Source organism: Eumetopias jubatus, unplaced genomic scaffold (genome assembly GCF_037043125.1).
Source record: "Eumetopias jubatus isolate StellerSeaLion01/CBP00866 unplaced genomic scaffold, mEumJub1_p1.0 scaffold_15, whole genome shotgun sequence".
Classification (NCBI taxonomy): domain Eukaryota; kingdom Metazoa; phylum Chordata; class Mammalia; order Carnivora; family Otariidae; genus Eumetopias; species Eumetopias jubatus.
The window spans coordinates 73,587,604-73,608,294 of NW_028274821.1; the positions used below are offsets into that span (position 1 = coordinate 73,587,604).

General features: G+C 42.0%; 1 protein-coding gene across 1 annotated transcript in view; it reads right to left on the reverse strand.

Moving 5' to 3' along the window:
- Positions 1 to 20,691, reverse strand: part of SUSD1 (sushi domain containing 1) — a 128,221-nt gene that overhangs the window by 74,739 nt on the left and 32,791 nt on the right. The window contains exons 9-11 of the mRNA XM_088018819.1: positions 14,110 to 14,289; positions 4,809 to 4,906; positions 4,042 to 4,228 (exon numbers count right to left, since the gene is read on the reverse strand). Coding sequence (XP_087874945.1) covers positions 4,042 to 4,228; positions 4,809 to 4,906; positions 14,110 to 14,289 — 465 coding nt within the window. The remainder of the gene's footprint in view (positions 1 to 4,041; positions 4,229 to 4,808; positions 4,907 to 14,109; positions 14,290 to 20,691) is intronic.

A 20,691-nucleotide genomic window follows, 5' to 3' on the forward strand; every position in this document is an offset into this window, starting at 1 on the left:
TGTACAGAGCCTGCTTCTTCCTCTCCCACTCCCCCTGCTTGTGTTCCCTCTCTTGCTGTGTCTCTCTCTGTCAAATAAATAAATAAAATACTTAAAAAAAAAAAAAAAGGAAATCCTAAAGACTTCACCAAAAAGCAACTAAAACTGATAAATGAATTTGGTAAAGTCACAGGATACAAAATCAACATACAGAAATCTGTTGCATTTCTAGACACTAATAAGGAAGCAACAGAAAGAGAAATTAAGAAAACAATCCCATTTACAACTGCATCAAAAACAATAAAATACCTAGGAATAAACCTAACCACAGAGGTGAAAGACTTGTACTCTGAAAACTATAAAACACTGATGAAAGAAACTGAAGACAACACAAAGAAATGGAAAGACATCCCATGCTCATGGATTGGAAGAACAAATATTGTTAAAATGTCCATACTACCCAAAGCAATCTACAGATTTTTAATGTAACCCCTCTCAAAATACCAACAGCATTTTTCAGAGAACTACAGCAAACAATCCTAAAATTTGTATGGGACCACAAGACTGTGAGGAGCCAAAGCAATCGAAAAAGAAAAGGAAAACTGAAGGCATCACAATTCCAGACTTTAAGTTTTATTACGAAGCTGTAGTGATCAAAACAGTTGGTACTGGCACAAAAACAGACACATAGGTCAATGGAACAGAAGAGAAAACCCAGAAATAAACCCACAATTATATGGGCAATTTATCTTCGGCAAAGCAGGAAACAATATGCAATGGGAAAAAGACAGTCTCTTCAACAAATGGTGTTGGGAAAACTGGACAGCAACATGCAAAAGAATGAAACTGGACCACTCTCTTTCATCATACACAAAAATAAACTCAAAATGGATTAGAGACCTAAATGTGAGACCTGAAACCATAAAAATCCTAGAAGAGAGCACAGACAGTAATTTCTCTGACACCGGCCATAGCAACATTTCTCTAGATATGTTTCCTGGGGCAAGGGAAACAAAAGCAAAAATAAACTATTGGGACTACATCAAAATGAAAAGCTTTTGCAGAGCAAAGAAAACAATCAACAAAGCTAAAAGGTAACCTGCGGAATGGGAGAAGATACTTGCAAATAATATATCTGATAAAGCATCAGTATCCAAAATATAAAAAGAACTGATACAACTCAATACCCAAAAAATAACCCAATTAAAAAATGAGCAAAAGACATAAACAGATATTTCTCCAAAGAAAACATACAGATGGCCAATAGACACACTGAAAGATGTTCAACATCACTTATCATCAGGAAATGCAAATCAAAACCACAATGACATATCACCTCACACCTGTCAGAATGGCTAAAATCAACAACACAAGAAACAACAAATATTAGTGAGGATGTGCAAAAAAGAGAACTCTCACGCACACTGTTGGTGGGAATGCACACTGACGCAGCCACAATGGAAAACAATATGGAGGTTCCTCAAAAAAATTAAAACTGGAGTACGCAGACCATCACCTTGAGGGAAGTGTGCTCAGGACTCATTCTGATCTTCCCTAAATATCTATGTTATAAAGAAGCTCATGTACTCACAGAATGAAAATATCTTCATAAAAGGACTCCAGAATCTCAAGACCATTACCTATCAACAAGTAGGACTCACCTTTAAGATAATAAGAATCACTGAAGAACTTAACTAGGACTTTCCAACTACTGAGGACCTGTTAATTAGCACCTCCCACATATCCTAAGCTGGATCCTCCAGAGGAAAAGCCATGGGATTACATAGTGAGAAGGTAGGCATCTGCAACTCAGGAAGAGGCTTTCATCAAAAACAGAATTTACCAGCACTTTGATTGTATACTTCTAGGCTCCAGAGCTGTGAGAAAATAAATGTCTGTTGTTTAAGCCACTCAAAAAAAAAAAAAAAAAAAAAAAAAAACAATTAAAAATGGAACTACCCCATGATCCAGTAATCGCACTACTGGGTATTTACCCAAAGAATGCAAGAACACGGGGCGCCTGGGTGGCTCAGTCGTTAAGTGTCTGCCTTCGGCTCAGGTCATGATCCCAGGTTCCTGGGATCGAGCCCCACATCGGGCTCTCTGCTCAGTGAAGAGCCTGCTTCTCCCTCTCCCTCTGCCTGCCACTCTGCCTACTTGTGCTCTCTCTCTCTCTGTCAAATAAATAAATAAATAAATAAATAAATAAATAAATAAATCGATCTTAAAAATAAATAAAGAACACTAATCTTTCAAAAAAAAAGAATGCAAGAACACTAATTCAAAGGGATACATGCACCCCTATGTTTATAGCATTATTTACAATAGCCAAACTATGGAAGCAGCCTAAGTGTCCCATCAATTGATGAATGGATAAAGAAGATGTGGTGTGCGAACACGCGCGTGGGTGCGTGCATGCGCACGTGCACACACACATACAGGAATATTATTCAGCCATAAAAAAAGAATGAAATCTTGGGACACCTAGGTGGCTCAGTCGGTTAAGCGTCGGCCTTCGGCTCAGGTCACGACCCCAGGGTCCTGGGATCGAGTCCCACATCGGCCTCTCTGCTCCGCAGGGAACCTGCTTCTCCCTCTGCCTCTGTCTCTCATGAATAAATAAATAAAATCTTTAAAAAAAAAAAAAAGAATGAAATCTTGCCATTTGCCATGACATGGATGGAGCTAGAGAGTATTATGCTAAGTGAAATAAGTCAGTCAGAGAAAGACAAATACCATAGGATTTCGTTCATATGTGGAATTTAAGAAACAAAACAAATGAGAAAAGGGAAAAAAAGAGAGAGAGGAAGACAAACCAAGAAATAGACTCTTAACTACAGAGAACAAACTGATGGTCACCAGAAGGGAGTGGGTGGGAGTGGGTTAAACAGGTGATGGGCATTAAAGAGTCCACTTATCATGATGAGCTCTGAGTCATGTAGAGAACGGCTGAGTCACTATATTGTATACTTGAAACTCATATAACACTATATGTTAACTGTTAAGGAGTTGAAATTAAAAACTTATAAGAAAAAAAAGAAGATGATGTATTCCTGATAAATTCATAGCAGTTTATCATTAATTTTGAACAGGACTCTCTAGGTATCATATTCATACCACATTCATTCTACAACACCTTTCCCTACATATTATATATTGTTTTACTTGTATACAAGTGCCCTGGGGATTGAATTTGTATAATTTTGTAGTTGGCTTTCTATTGTTAAGATTGGCAGACTATTTGATTATTTCTGCCAAATCCATGTCACTTCCCAGTTCCTGGTGGCAGTGATAACCTGAAGGCTGGGGCACCTTTCAAGTGGGACATCAGACAGCTAGTTGAGAACTACCTCAACTCACCTAAAATGATAAATGACACCAATGGCTCCCCGAGATTTGCTTACAAGGTATTTAATTAGTCCTGACACCCCATAACGAGAACGTTGAAAAAATTATAATTGTCACAATATTAAAAAAATCCATGAGATACGTATGTCCAATGAGGTTTATTACCACTTTTTGAAACTCCTTCCTGTCCACTTCTCTTTTCACCTAATATCTCCCTTCCTGCATCCTAGGGCTGCCTCTGCCTATCCGCTCGCTCACTATCAACTTGATTCACACCCCAACCAGTCCTGGGGTCAGTTCCCATCCTAGATGTAAAGCCACTGGGTCACCTTCCCCGGCTCCTCCTCTCCCACAGCCAAGAGTAAGAAAGGACTATTGTGCTTCCTACCAACGATAAGTCACAGAGCTACCCTCTAGTGCCTTGGATAATTGAGAACTGACTGCCTCATCACCTAATGTTCTCCGCTTTCAAATGCCTTATTACCTTCCATTTCAACCAAGGACCCAGCGAAGAAACAATCCATCAGTGCTCATTTGGCCTCGCATCAACAGGACAGTAATCTCTCCTATGAGACCTACCAGATCTGCATCCTCCTCACTGCAAACCTCAGAAAGCAACTATGAACTCTCGTGCCCAGCTGACTCTGAAGGACAGTCCCCCACATCCTGTGCTTAGCGTTTTCTGGGAGGCAATGAGACTTCACCTCCACCTACCAGCCGTCTGGAACCCAATGATGGCCGGCCCGGAGCGCGAGGGAGGGGCGGTGGACACGCTCACGGTGTAGTTGGTGCCTTGGTACAGATCTAAGCACACTTCTGGGGTCCTGCTGTCTGTGGTCACGTTGACTGTCTCCTCGTGAACTGATCCCACAGGGTGCAACCGTTGTCCTTTCATGTATATCTTTGGGAGGGGAAAAGAAAAAAGAACCCGCTGTTACTCTGGTGAAAACAACTGAGAGACTTGGTACAGCGGAATCCCATTCTCCTACTTTTCCCTTTGACACCACACTGTACACACAGGGGAGATGAACAAGGTCAGCCTCTGCTATCAGGTATCTGATGCTGAAGTCTGATCAGCCCAGTAACCAATAAACCCTAAGAAGTGACATAAAATGAGGAGTCCCTCTAGGGAAGCCTAAGCTGCACACAAAGGACCAGCCATCTGTGGAGGCAGTCACAACCTGTCCCCGAGGGAGCAGATGTTTCCAGGCCTCCTCTGGGGGAGTGAGATACAAGTGCTGGGGAACAAGCGATCATGATGATGCCAAATATAAACAATACATCCCCCACACATACCCCCTGCCGAATGACACATATATTAAACATAGAATGTAAAATAAAATAAACCAGATACCTTAAAAAAAAAAAAAATCCGATCACTTTTTAAAAGAACAATCAGACAATGAGATGGAGAAGCCCTCATGAAAGGAAGTCTCTCTAAGTCATGTTCCTAGCAGGAAAAAGTGGATCATTTCACTTACCACGTAAACAATCTTGGAGACGATGCTTCCTGGGTTTATCTGCCACCTCACACAGGTGTTATTAAACACTGATACATCACTAATTTCTGTAATTATTTCTAAAACAGAAAAAGAGAGAGTCCACTCACAAAATGCATCAATGGCCTCTGGCATGACTCAGTTTCTCTGTGCAGCTCATATCTCCTCTAATCACCATTCGTGCTCTGATTCAGAAAGCAAATCAGGCAATTCAAGCTGCCCCAGGCCCATCACCCCATTTTTCTTCATCAAGAATGAGCCTGGCCTATTACCTGACTTGGAGGAAAAGAAAAGATAGACACGCACTTGAGAAGGCTAAGAATTCCAACCTGTGATTGGCCTGGCAGGCCACTGGATGCCACCGGCGTTCCATTCCTGCAGGACAGAGAGCCCAGAGCTGGGCCCTGAATCTCCCCTGCAGCTGCCCAGGAAAGATGTGTTTCTGGCTTTGTACCACCTGGCTGACAGAATACTCTTATTTCCAGGTCACTGCTGTTCCCAAGAGGGAAATGACATGCATCCCCACACAGGACCATTCCTCAGGAGCAGTTTGGAGTAAACTAAATAAATTCTCCATAAGGTCCCTGGATATTTCTGGGGCTTCTCTAACTGAAGCTATTTAATTCTGATTTATCAGAAAGCCACTGATTTCTTCAAGTTGTCCTGCTTCTTTTAAATATTCTGTGTGTATTTCACATAATAAATTTGGCAATATGGGAAACCTTGGTTCTGAGGTCACAGTTTCCAATGGACTGTATTGGCTCTCTTTCCTCCCCTGCTTTACTCACTGTACCCCTCACTCCTGCTTCCCAGGATGTCATTCCCCATTGTGTAATAAATGTAAGTCCTGAGCCTCAGGCTCTGCTTTCTGGCAAACCCAAGGTAAGACTCCCATCAAGAAGGGTGAGAAAGTTAATTCTCCATCTCAGAAGATGCCTCCTCTCAACTCAGCCCCCTCTCTCCCTTCTCAGCCTCCAACATGGGAAAGAGAGCCTGCACACTGGGCACCTGTAGGACTGACTCATTTCCCCCGTACCCGGAACCAGTGCTACCTTTAGATAGACCCTACTGATGATCTCTTTGCCATACAAGATTTTACATCTTTATTAAATCATCCATCAGCAGCATTATTGGGTCTTGGGTAAGCCCAGGTCAGGCTGTCAGTAAGTGAGAATAAATACAGGCAGACAGAGGAAAACAGACAAATTCCTGGAGAGACACTACAGGATCACCTGTGGTTATTTAAAGTATTCTCGTGTCTCTACATCAATACTTCTCCCAGAGCACAGATAAAATGAAATCAAAGAAATACTCCAGTTGTGGACATGGGTACCCCAACAGATGCAAAGATCCTATCTGTTCACCCCCTTGGGGAGCATGAAGATGACATTGATGCCAGTCTTTTATCAGCTTGAACAAGCCCCAAATACTCTAGCCCCTTCCCTCCCAATCATCCTTCAAAGGCCCTAGAGCCCTGGACTCCTTTGCTTACCCACACATCCCTCTGATACTAACATACCACCTGGTCCAGAAGGAAAAGGAAACAGCCCACCCCTCACCTAGTCTCTGACTGCCAGTAAAGCAAATTTCCTTCTCACTGGGGACCTCTTTGCCACAAGCAGAGATGAGAAAGGAGACATGACAAAGTTTCCTTTCTTGTCCTTCCATTTTGCTCATTCACTATGACAACAGCAAATGACATCTCAAAATTGCCATCTGCCTCCTGCCTGTGCCATGCTCTCTTGCACAGATGGGACCAAGATCTGATTACAGGGATGTCAGATATCTCATCCCAAGGAGCAGTTTAACAAAATGCAGTTGCTTTTCCCTCCAGGTGTCTACAAATCAGCTGGAAAGACCTCTTTATAAACCCATCAGATACTAAACATCCACATAAATGCTGCCCTTTTAAAAGAGATACCCTAATTCTAATAGTACCGATAACTGAAGACATTTCTGGAAGTTCTCTTTGGAACTGACTCCAGGGCTCTTTATGCACCATTCACTGAATGATTACCAAATGCCAAGCATCCTCCCATGCCAGGCACTGGGCTGTGACAATGATCAGAACAAAAGCCCTTCCCGCAGGAACATGTTGTCTAATGGAGGGAGCAAACATATAAGTAGGGAGATTACAACTCGATAAATCTTAGAACAAAGTTACACATGAGTACATGGGGTCTAGAGAAAGAAGCCACTCTTACTGGAGGGCCTGGGGAAGCGGCTTTGTGGAGGGCATGACCTTGACGGATGAATGGCTGAAGAGTGGGGAAGACACCTAAGCAAACAGACAGCGGGGCTAACGTCTGGAACCATAATGGGCTGTGGCATATTCAGGGTGCCGAGAAGGAGGCAAGACAGGATCAGACAGGGAACGACCCCACTCGCCATACCAAGTGCAGACTTACTCCTATGAGCAATGGGTAGCTAAAAGCAGGAACATAAGGGCACTTTTTTTTTTCTTTAGAAAGATAACTCTGGTGTTTTGCGAAGTAGACATTGGAGTAGAACTGGAGATCATAAGAACAAGATACTCTTAACCCAGAGATTATAATGTGCCAAACACTGATAGATCTTTATTTTATTTTTAAGACGTATTTATTTATTTATTTGACAGAGAGAGACACAGCGAGAGAAGGAACACAAGCAGGAGGAGTGGGAGAGGGAGAAGCAGGCTTCCCGTGGAGCAGGGAGCCCGATGCAGGGCTCAATCCCAAGACCCTGGGATCATGACCTGAGCCAAAGGTAGACGCTTAATGACTGAGCCACCCAGGCGCCCCACTGATAGATCTTTAAAGACCAGATCTCATCTGAAGAGCAGTCGTAAGAAGCAACAGCGAACATTTATTGAGTTACTACTATGGACCTGATAGTATGTATAGAACTTTAAAAGCCTCATTTATTTAATCTCCAAAATAACTCCGTGATAATACTTTCATAATACATGAAAGTCAGACCATCACACTGTGTGCCTTAAACTTATGCAGTGATATATGTCATTATTTCTCAATAAAACTGGGCAAAATATTAAAAATTAATTTTAATTTAAAATAAGCCCATGAGCTCGATATTAGTGTCCATTTTCTAGACCTGAGGCTTAGAGAAGTTACATAACCCGCCAAAGGTCATGCGGATTGTAAGCAGTCAAGTCAGGATTCAAAACGAGAACAATCAGACTCCAAGGCCAGGAGCTGGGGGCATTGTGGCAGTTATTCAGCAGAGAGGAGGAGAGGTGGCCTCACGGCCGGGTTTTAAAGCCAGAAGACAACTCTGAAGGAGAAGCAATAGGAGGTGAGTGATAAGGAACAGCTGGGCGTCTAGGCTGACTGCCAGCCTTTGAGCCCAAGAGGCTGAATGGATTGTCTTATACTATTCTCCTGAGAAACAGAGGCGGGAGCACCCCAGGTTTGGGAGAAAAAGACTAATGAACTGTGTTTAGAACATGCTAGATAGGAGTTCTCTACAGACTATCCAGGTGAAAAAAAATCATCTTAAAAGTCAGCAAGGTATGGATGGTCATTGATGCCAAGTGTGAGGTAACATCCAGGGAGGACATGGAGAGCAGCCCAATGGACATGGAACCCAAGGGTAAACCAGAGGACACAGAGCAGCAGAGAGGGAGGAGACTGGCTAGAGGTGGGATGCCTGGAGGCCAAAGAAAGATGTGAAGGAGTGTCTGCTTCCTCCAAAGTTATCTCCCTTCCTTCCCACCAGTTCCCCACAACGTCCTCACCTCTGACCCAAGAAGGACCTGGAGCAGGTCATCACAGCACCAGGGAGAACCTCCACCTCTTTCTTCTCTCACATGGTTCTTGGTCCCCAGAACACCCCAAGTGTCATGATGAGATCTGAAGTTTGACTTCGGGAAGAGGTAGGTAGAGCAGGCCTGTGCCACGTCCAGTTAGAGGACACTTTAGGCCTCTCTGGATTTTATTAAAAAAAAAAGAGGCCCCCACCCCATCCAATTGAACTCTCCATTAGATCTGGGGAAGCAAAGCTTCAGTGGATAATAGAGTACCTTTGCTTGCCTTTGGATTCTGTATGTGGTGCATGCATGTGTAGAAATGTATATAGGTATATATTTTAGTATTCTACTAGCATCCAGCATTTCTCTGCAGTACTTATCACATTTAAACTAAATAATTTTGTAATTGGTTATTTAGTGTCTGCCTCTCCTGAATGTAAGCTCTGTGATAGCAAAGACCAGGTTTATCTCTCTATCCCCAGAACCTAAGAGAGTACCTCAGATATTTTTTTTTAATATTTATTTGGTTGACTGACTGAATGGATGGACAAAGGTATGGTTAGGTGATCAACAATACTAAATGTTGTGGAAAGGTTAAGAGGACTGAGGATTGAAACTAGAACAGGAATTTGACAGGTGGTCACTAGGGACCTTGGTGAGAGAGCTACAGTGGACTGAAGGCCCTGGGTGCCTGACTGTTGGCTGGGAAGAGAAGTAGAGAGGGAGAGGACAGAGGCAGCGGACATACTCTCAGGAGTCCCACTGTGGACAGGGACTGATTCAGCAGACTCTCTTGGTTTCCAGTTTTATATCCTTTTTCTCTATTTTTTGAAACAGTAAAAGATCACTGAGAGTAAGTTCAGGTGACCCAAGCAGATGGTCATGCTCAGTGTCATTTCTAGTCAAAAACAGTATCTGATTTCAAAAGTTAAATGACTGATCTTCTAATATGACTCACAAACTACTTCCAAAGGCAATTTCCAAACACAGATTACAAAACAGATACATTTTGATAATGGCAGCATCACTGAAATCAAAGTGACTACTTGAATAAGTGCATGCTTGGCTATAAGAGTTCTGCTATATTTCCTTTCCTGTTTTTAAGTCTTTAGAGTCACATACGATAGGTAGAAGTAGAAAGACTTAGAGGAGTGCTTTCCTAAAATGCATTATACACCTAAGGATGATTTTTTTGCAGCACATGAATAAATTTATATGTTTGCCTGTACTGACTTTTGTGTATATTAGAAAAAAATACACGTAGTTCATCCAACTCATAATATCACATACGCTACACAAAGTGTCTTTGATCAATAAATTTAAATTATGATTTGAAATTTCAAATATAAGGTTTTTTAAAGAAACTTATTTAAAAAAATAATACTTTTGTTATGGCAAACATCATCAGGGTGGTATACAAATGATTCAAGCTTGGGAAACACTGGTAGGAGAGAGCGAGATCATGGGCTTCCCAGGCGTCCTGACCAAAGTTCAAGTCTGCCATTTACTAGTTACCGAAGGACCCTGTGAAAGTTGCCTAACTTCTATGAGTCTCCGAGTACTCACCTATGAAATGAAAAATAACAATACTTACTTTACAGGGTTTCTCTGAGGACAAAGCGAAACCAAGCATGCAGACCCCTAGCAGAGACCTAGCAGAGCCCTGGGCATGTAAGTTGGCACACAGCCAATGGCAGCTATCCTGCTTGACAGTCCAAACATCATACACATATTCAAACAAATCCCAGCCATGGGGCTATTTATATCAATGTGTCCATTTACTCCAGCTGACCTTTGTTTTCCATCTGAACCACATTACTGCTGCAAGTGAGCACTCACTAGGCTGAAAAGGAAGATCAGCAACAAAACCGAGGGGCAGAAGCTAAGAGGACGCCTGGAGGCATTTGGACTCGGGGCCTGAATTGGGTTAGGGGGCTCAGAACGGACCCCAGCCCATAAACCGTCTGTGTTTCAACAGCGATGTTACCCTTCTCTAAGAGCGCAGCAAGAGCGAGCGTCAACCTTATAATTATTAACTCAGATTCTAAACATGAAAAGCCAAATGGCCCGAGCAGAAGGAAAGCCAGCAACAGTCTTATCAAGAATGAATCAGCCCCTTTGATCTTGAGGTAAACCAACCCACTAAACATCAAGCTCCTACCTGGGGTTTTTCCAGACACTAAAATGGTTGCCTAATTCTCAGCTGTCTGGAGGTTCCAGTCCAAACTGGCCTTAAAGAAAAAAAGGAAAAAAAAAAAAGTCTCACCACCTTGCCAGCGTTCACACCCCATTAAAAACATACACAGACCATGCTGCTAATCCTAAGAAACAGGGCCTCCGAAAGTAAGTTCAACTAAAAACAATCCAGGTAAAAGTGAAGATGAATTATTCCACCCAATTTGGAACTAAACAGTGAAGTATAAAGAGAGGGGGTAAACAGAATGGAAACAGCGAGCAGAGGTAGAAGTCATTCAGAGGTTAGGCAGAAAAGCAGACGGGGGGAGGAAAATCCAGACGCGGACATCGAAGAAGTTAATACACGGAGGGAGCTGATACAGGAGAGGTGTGCAGAAATGAGTGGAAAACAGGGAAAAGAAGGCAGAAGGGGGTTCAGTGGGGCAAGAGCCACAGTAATCAGCATCTCTCACTACATTTCCAGAAGCCTCTCCCCTACCTACCCACCCAGATCGTGCGCGCGGCACCGTGAATTAATCAGCATGTAAATCACCCCCTTTATCTGAGGAAATTGAATTTAGCTGCCAATCTTGATTGAGGGCACAGAGGCCTCCTTCCAGAAAGATCGCAGCTCTCAGGGAAAAATGCCTTTTCTCTCCTTAAATCAAAGCTTGCATAAACCCAAGGAAACAGCTGCAGCTGGAGCCACAGACTGTGTGAAAGGTGGTGGGCTGAGGGCAGTAATTATAATTAGCAGTTACATAACATGTTTGTTCTTCAAAGTGCTCTACAAGCATCAGCTAATTAATAGCTTACTATGCCCCATGCGGATTCACTGGTTTTTCCTGTAGGGACTAATCCCTGTACCTCCACTGAACTCTGAATGGAAGCAAAGCAGCCTGAGCAATGAGGCAAATGGCTAAGGGTCCAGAAGCTATGCCCAGCTGTCTCATCAAGGGACTCCACAGGTATCTCAAGGCCAGGAACATTGCCCCAAATGTTTAATTCGGCATCCCGTGAGACAGCCGCCTCACTGCCTCCAAATAATTCTTAAAGTGCTATTAAAGATATACTAACGGGGGTGGGGCGGGGGATGGCCATCAGTCTGGTCCAATATGGCATTAGCTCTTCTCAATTTCCCTAATGAGACTGGGACTCTGGAGTCCTTGCTGTTAGTTACAGGACCGCCCTTGCTTCTCCATGCAGGTACAGTAAGTCAACGAGAACTCTCTAAGAACAGGTTGAACCAGCTCTCTGGGCTCCCATCCAAGTCTACCCTTCTTCGTTTTCTAGGCTTGCAGTCTCTAGCCTCCATCCTCTTCCAGTTATGGAGGAGATGACCCGATGTGGGAACTGCATGGCACAGATGGCTCCAGCAGCCCCGCCGAATTCTTCATCTATCTCAGGGAAGTCCATGAACATCCCGAATTTGTAAAACATTATATGTATGTGTGTATGTGCATTTCCTTGGAGAAAAGTTGGTTTACCCTGTTGCCCAATGAATTCCAAGAAGGTAGTGTCTAGCAAAGTACCTCACCCCTAGCGTATGCTAAATAGATACCTATTAAATCAATTTGATAGATTTCACCAAATTCCTATGCCCCAAATGGTTAGGAACCATTGTTCTATGGGCAGATAATCACCAGCAGTCCCCATGTTTTGCTTGCTCTGGCTAGACTTCCCTATGGAAAACTTTGACCAGCAAGACCCAAGACATGCTACAACAATTCAGCTGCAAGTCAAACCGGAGACCCAGACCAAAGCTCCCTTGAGATTTCACTCTTCATAGATCTGTCATTAGAGTCATTCCCAGGGGCGCCTCGGTGGCTCAGATGTTAAGCGTCTGCCTTCGGCTCAGGTCATGATCCCAGGGTCCTGGGATCAAGCCCCACGTCGGGCTCCCTGCTCCAAGGGAAGCCTCCTTCTCCCTCTCCCACTCCCCCTGCTTGTGTTCCCTCTCTTGCCATGTCTCGCTCTGTCAAATAAATAATAAAATCTTTTAAAAAAGAAAAAAAGAAACACATTCCCAGAGCCATTCAACACTGTGTGACAACCATTTGTCACACCCCCTACCCAACCATCACAAATAGAGTCACTGCCTTCTCCCACCTTGTCACTTGGAGGCAGTGGTGTGAACTAAAGAATGTGTAAGCGCATACTTGTGACTCATCAGAACACCTTCTTCAAGACGGGCCAATAATTTCAGTAAAAGACCTAACATGTATGCAGTGCTTTAAACTTTTTAAAATGTTCCCCACAGATGATCTCATTTGATTCCCTCTCAATAACTCTTTGAAATAGGAAAAACAGACTTTATTTTCCCCCTTTATAGATGAAGAAACTGAGGATCTGAGCAAATAAGGCCTTACCTGATGACACACAGCCCATATATGACACTGCTAGACTTTGAACTGTTGTCTCAGAACCGCTTTTCACCAATAATTCCATTTTGGGGTATATAAACAAAAGAATTGAAAGCAGAGTCTCAAAGAGATATTTGCATGCCCATGCTTACAGCAGCACTATTCACAATAGCCAAAAGGTGGACGCGACACAAGTGTCCATCAGTGGATGAATGGATCAACAAAATGTGGTAAATACATACAACAGAATGTTATTCAGCCTTTAAAAAGAAGGAAACCCCACCCTTTGCAACAACATGGATGAACCCACAGAATATTATGCTAGGTGAAGTAAGCCAGTCACAGAAGGACAAATACTACCTGATTCTGCTTATATGAGGTATCTAAATTAGTCAAATCCACAGAAACAGAAAGTAAAATGGTGGTGCTGTGGGGAGCAGGAAGTGGGGAGTTACTGTTTAATGGGTACTGAGTTTCAGTTTTGCAACATGAAAAGGGGTCTGGAGATGGGTTGCACAACAGTGTGAATATACTTAATACTTAAAAATGGTTAAGGTGGTAAATTTTATGCTGCATGTGTTTGACTACAATTAAAATTTTTTAAATAAACATTAAAGACCTCTTTACCCATTAAACCAGATTTTCTCTGAAATGCTGCCAACATGGCTAAGTTAGGACGGTTCAGTATGGCCCCCCTGAGAAAAATGGTTCCTGGAGAAACATTTCTCAGCCAGCCAAGCAGAGAAGACAGGAATCATTGTGATTTAAGGTGAGTTGCAAAAGATGGATGCATTAGATTTTCTACACAACTTATTTTCTCAATCCACCCTCTAAATCTCTGGGGTTCAGCTTACACATCTAAAGCCAAGTGCCCCCTCAGGTAAATGGCAGAGCCAGGCGCAGTGCACAAGGAGCGATGGGCCGGCTGGAGGTCCCAGGCTCCTGCTGGCTGTTTGCTTCCAGGAAAAAAAAAAAAAGCCCCACCGAACGGAGTCCTTACCTGTGCATGTCAAAGTACTTTCTCTCCAAGTGCCTTTCTCCGTGCAAACAGAAGTGATCTTTCCTCCAGGGCTCTCAAAGCCCTCCTGACAGACATAGTGAGCCACACTGCCCGGGCTGGAGCTGTGATTCCCCACCAGCAGTGCATGCTGCACCTGCGGAGGATGGCCGCACTTGATCTCTGCAAGGGCAGGAAGCATAGCACTAGTTATGATGCCCAACTTCTAGCCCTATAGTCCACATTTTAGGAAAAAACATTTAGTCATGCTAGAGTCCCCTCATCTGGGAAAAGAGAAAACATGAACCCCATCAAATAATCCAGTTGCAGATAGAGAAGACTGTTCGGAAGGAGAGAAAATAGACATGCCTGACTTCAGTGAAACTCACAAACGTGTACACATAGAAAATATTCCACTTATAAGATGATTTACATTATGGAGAATTCCTTGGTCAATGAAATAATCCATTCTGGGGTCCTTTTAAATATTAAGATTTTTCAGGTGCCTTTTCCTATGTATCATGAGATCACAAACTCCTAATAAGTAGATGATAACACAATTACAGTTTTGTTCCCAATGGATTATTAAATGAAACAGATACAAAATCTTTGAACTTTTTAAAGCAAATTAATAGGGAAAGTATATACAGTCTAAACATTCACTTTACGTTTCTATAAAAGAAAAAATCAGCTGCATAGAGGGAGACAAGCCAAGAATTATAAAATTGATATGAAATTTCTTCTCAGCAACTCTGACTACTAGAACACAGTAGAATATTTACAGAAGCTATCTGAAGGAAATGGATTATGATGCTACCATTTCAGACTCAGCCAAATTCTACTTCATGTAAGAGTAAAAGAAAGTCATCTTCAGATATTTTGCAATTTTTTTAAATTCATATGTTTATCTTTTCTGAAAAAAACAAAACAAAACAAAACAAACTCCAGCCCAATAACAACACAGAAGAACCAGAATAAATATCTTAAGAAAAGTAGAAGACAGGTTTTAGAAGAAACACTAGCAAGCAATGAAATCAGCATGTTGTGCAGGTTAAGTCTCCATAACCATTTAAATGTGACTGGAGAGCTTGATACAACTAGTAGTAAAGGATTCTATAACAAAAAGTTGAACACTGTAAAAAAAAAAGAATTTGAAAATAAAATTCCAAATTATTTCAAAAACTCTGAGCAATGAGGCAAAGGGAAGAAACGAACATGTCAAATTCCTCATGCAGTCATGGGGAGTTCATAGATACAATTTTATTCAAGAAAGCATAATAAATCTAAAATAAGGAGGCCATAATCATTCCAAATGTAGCCGAGAGTCCCAGTTATACCCGAATACAGAGAAAAAATATATATAACTCCTGGTATTCATTCTGATTTTTAGTGTTCTCCCCAATCTGTAGAAAGCCAAGAATATCAGGCACTCTTGACATACAGGCTTTTAAAATATAAGTGTGAGGCGCCTGGGTGGCGCAGTTACATTAAGCATCTGACTCTCGGTTTCAACTCAGGTCCTGATCTCAGGGTCTTGAGATCAAGCCCTGTGTTGGGCTCTGTGCTCAGCATGGAGTCTGCTTGAGTTTCTCCCTCCCTCTCCCTCTGCCCCTCCTGCTTGTGCTCTCTCTCTCTCCCTCTCTCTCTCCCTCTCTCAAATAAATCTTTTTTAAAAAATAAAATTTAAGTGCATTTATTGAGATAAAGAACTCCAGATAGAGAAAATGGTATGATCTGTTTCCAACTCCCCATCAACTATTCTTGGCCTTAGAAACAGGTAGCTTCTCTTAAATGAGCTTCCGATGAAGAACTGGTGGATTTAATGGAACTGCACATGCCTCCATCCCACTATGAATGCTTGGTCTGTTGCAGAACCCCAGAGTTCTTTCCCTGAGGGAGGCCTCCCAGAGCAGGCTTTCATCTGTTGTCATTGATGTTCTCATGAGAACATCAATACAAAAGCTCAACCTACATGGCTCTGAGATTTTTTTTTTAAGATTTTTATTGATTTATTTGACAGAGAGAGAGCACAAGCAGGAAGAGCAGCAGAGGGGGAGGGAGAAGCAGGCTCTCCACTGAGCAGGGAGCCCAATGTGGGGCTTGATCCCAGGACCCTGAGATCATGACCTGAGCCAAAGGCAGATGCTTAACCGACTGAGCCACCCAGGTGCCTCAGCTCTAAGATTTTAAAAGAAGAGTTAGTTTCTGGCCAATGCAGATTCACATCATGAGCAGTTATGGGACCAGAACCAGGTGGTCATTTCATAAATTCTCCAACCCTGCCCACCTCACAAGTCCCGTATTTGCTCAGGGACTTATTCCCTTTTCATATGTGTTTACCAGACACAAGGGCTACCTCACCATGTTTTTCGCAGCATCAAACCTTTAGAGATTATCAACAGGCCCAAAACACTGCAGGACAAGAGTATATTTTGTGTGTACCTGGGCAACCAACTGAATAGGTGGTTAATGTTTCATAAAGCTGCCCAGTCATTGTTGACATCTAAAATATTTTCTAATTAAAGCCAGAGTTCAGTTATAGCAGGAAATAGAGGGAACAGCAGTGAAGAGGTTGAGGGTGTAGGTTTATGTAGGTTTATGGACCTTGAAGCTGGAATTCTAAACAGCACACTGGAGAGGTTTCGGAAGGAACCCAGTGATAGATCACTGGATTAAGGGAGAAGCACAGATTCTAAACGTATACGAGTACAGAAGATACCTAAATTGGCTTCCATCCTTGGACGTGACCAAGAATAATGGAAGGTGTGTAAAAATATAAGATTTTTTTAATTAATACCAAAAATATTAATTTGGGAGTTGATGAGAGATCAGTAGCTTGGTCTCTAGGGCCTACAGTTCAGAGACTCAGGGAGTTGCCCAGGAGTGGGCAACCATGACTCTGTGAGTTCCCATACCATAGCTACTCAAGTTGGATAGTCCCTTAGTGAGAGACAGACAGGATTCTAGCATGGCTTGGATTAAACACATGGTTCGAAACGGTAGCTGTACATCTGAATTGCCTAGGGAACTTGTAAAAAACACCCATGCTGGTGGCTCACAGCCTCTCCCCTTACCCAGAGATAATTCTTCCGAATCAGTAGTACTGAGTTGGGTTCTTGGCATCCACATTTCTACAAGGTTCCAAGTTTGATTTTTATGCACACACTCAGCTCAGAACCTAAATTAAATACTGGGATGAATAGCTACCATTTATCATCACATGCTTGAGGGTTTAATGTCTTTCTATGAATACATTATGTCTTCCCAGATATATGGCCAGTTTGTAAAGGACAGAATCTTTATTTGATCATCTCCTGCACCCCCACAATGCCTACTTAAAATAACACATTTTGCATAGTAAATACTCAATAAATAATTGTTCACTGATAGCTTGCTACTACTTTATTATTGTTCAAGATGTAATAAATGTTACTTTGATATGAAAAATGGCCCCTGAGGAAGGAAAGAGACATCAGTAAATTGTAAGTATAAATAACAAGACAGGTATACATTACATTTGTTATCCAACAGAAGTAACTCACACCTACCAAACACCAAGTAGATGAAAGTGGCGTAAAAGACTCACAAAAACTAATATCAGTTTTGCACCAGGGAATTCTGGGAATGTTGTTCAAACCTCAATCATTTTAATCATAATAGCATTCATCAAAGTCCTACTAAATGTAAGTCTATTAGATACATACTATCTTATTTATTCCTCAAAGAAAACCTTGCAAGGTAGATGGTTTTTTTTCTCACATAGTTTATAGATACGAATATGGAGCTTAAGAGTCCCTAAGAGCTCCTAAGAGCTTAAGTCACGTTCAAAAGTCACACCACTAGTAAAAGATACAGCCAGTACTCAAGCCATGGGATATATGACCCCAAAGTCCAGGTCCATTAAATCCGGGGAGGCTCACCATGAAGGGGTTCAGTCTAGGCCCTGATTAGGCCTGAGCTTAGAAGTTAGCTAAAACCTCAGGAGAAAAGGTCGCATAAAGGAGCATTCAAATCAGTATGGAAGAGTTCTTTAACAACTCCCTCTTCCGAATCTTGTCTCCCACAGCTTTCCCAGAGCAAGATAGCTGCTGGAAACAGACTTACCCTTACATCTGTGCGATACCCTGAAGCCTTCTTAGTACGGACATTTAAACCCGTAACATGGGGCTCTGTCAAGGTCTGGCCTGGCACATGGCCCTGTCACAGATATTCCCATCATGCTTAAGAGAGATGGCAACCAGTGCCATTTCTACTCAGACCAAAGGGTACCCAAGGAAGCAGGTGGATACTATCAAGAAATACTCCAAAATCAATCCAACGGAGGCTGCAATAGGTGGTAATAAAAATATGGTTCTACACGAAATGCCCAAAGTTCTCACTATCACAAGGAAATAAGCCATTTTAAAACAGTTTATAACCAAAGGAAAGAAAAAAATAAGGAGCACAAATTTGCATCACATATGCATTAGGGGTGTTCATTTAAGCACACATTTCTCTGGCTAATTATATTGTGAAGGAACAACATTTGGATACGTATCAGCAATACAGTCAACTAATTATGAACACAGCTGGGATTTTTTTTTTTAAGATTTATAAGATTTATTTATTTACTTATTTGAGAGAGAGGGCAAGCACACAAGTAGGGGGAGGAGCCGAGGGAGAGAACCCCCAAGCAGACTCCCCACAGAGCATGGAGCCTGATGGGGAGCTGGAGCTCACGTCCCGGGGAGCACGACCTGAGTGGAAACCAAGAGTCAGATGCTTAACCGTCTAAGCCACCCAGGCGCCCCCATGGCGGAATTCTTCCTTACCATCCTACTATCTGTGATTTTATTCAAATAATCAACTTCAAAACAGGTCTCCCTGCGGGGGGGGGGGGGGGCGAGGCGGGGGGAATGTGCTGTGCCAGTTTCAAGGACCACATTCATACTGTAACTCTGTTTCATATCTTGGAGGTAAAAAAGTTTATCCACACTACAGGCTTTACTATTCAACCCAAGAAAATATTCCAGAAGGAAATCTGTTTGATGCAAGGCATAGGCAATTTATGGCATCTAATCAACAACTGGCTGTGTCACCATGTCATCCCCATTGGCTACTTCTCCTGAGAAACATCAGCACAATAATGTGATTGATTTCAGAAATAACATAGTCATAGAAGGCTTCATCTAGGACTGTTTTAGAGAGCAATAAATACCAAGCTGAGAAAGAAAAAAAAAAAAAAGACCAATAATGTCCATAAATTGAGGCAGACGTTTTGCCAACTACCAGGGGAATGAATGATAGACCTATTCCACATGCTGATATTGACTCAGGAAAAGTCTTCCCAGAGAAATAAACTATGAGCTGGAAAGCTCTGGCAGAGGAGCAGAAACAAGTACGAAAACCGAAGAAAATCATATTAAAGTCAGCTTTCATTTACACAACAATAACAGAAATGTCTCTGTTGTGCTTTAGAATCAAAGCAGAATTACAGATCACCTAGAAGTCAGCGGGATGGGCCAGGTTGTAAGGGTCCAAAATGTCTAGGCAGATTAACACCAGAGTCTCCACTATACTCATGTTCTGGATCAGATAATTCAGCACTTACACCTATATTTTCTTCATTTGCTTCATTTGGAAAAATGTCCTTTTCCCCCCTTAATGGTAAGTTCTCCATGGGATACACCTACACCCCATATTTTTAGACTATCCCCTGCAATCATGTGAGTTATTAATATTATTACGAACATTAATCCTTGTGATGTGTATAAGAAATACGACCTAAGGAATGGGACTGAAAAATGTAACCTTATGACAAAGTTTCACGTACTTTATGCCACGCTCGTAATTTGGCCACATGTAGTTAGAGCCTCATTCCAGGATCATCTGAGCACTGAATTCCATATATCATAAATGTGGGGGGTTGGAATCTAGCATCTCAGTATGTGGCAACTTGCATGTAGAAAATTTTATTACAATCATCAGAGGAAGATGGGAGGGTTGTACTATGCCATGAAGCACATTCTCAAGGATAGCTTATTAGCTGTGGTAACTAAGCTAATGAGCTCATTAGTAGCAAAAAGTCCACTCGGCCTCAAGGCAGTAGAAAAAAAATAGTAATCATAACTTTTTGATGTATTTTGTATCCTCAAGTCTTCCATGAACTTTAGCCTCGACAAACAATACATTTCCTTCAGATCATATTCATAGAAGCTCACTTGGAAGAAGAAAAAAATTCCATTTCACGTAACAACACTTATTGCCAACAAACAGCGTCTACTATGAAAACAGCTAGAATCTGAAGACTTTGGAAACTGTAGGGGTGACAGGCTAGGTGAAAGCATGAGAGCTGGAAAGAAAAAAAGTGTTTATCAGTGTAATCTCTTATAAGGATCTTCCATTTGTAGAGGTGATGATGGTTGTTGACGCTTTGGCACATGAATCTTTTTTTCAAAAAATAACATTAAAACTCTTCATTTTAATACTCTACTGGTAAGCAGAACACTTGGATTGAAAACTAATAAATGAGGTAACGTGAAAGCTGGAGAATTTTAGACCTTCTTCTTCTATGGTGGGAGGTTTCACAAAGATCTTACATTTTTG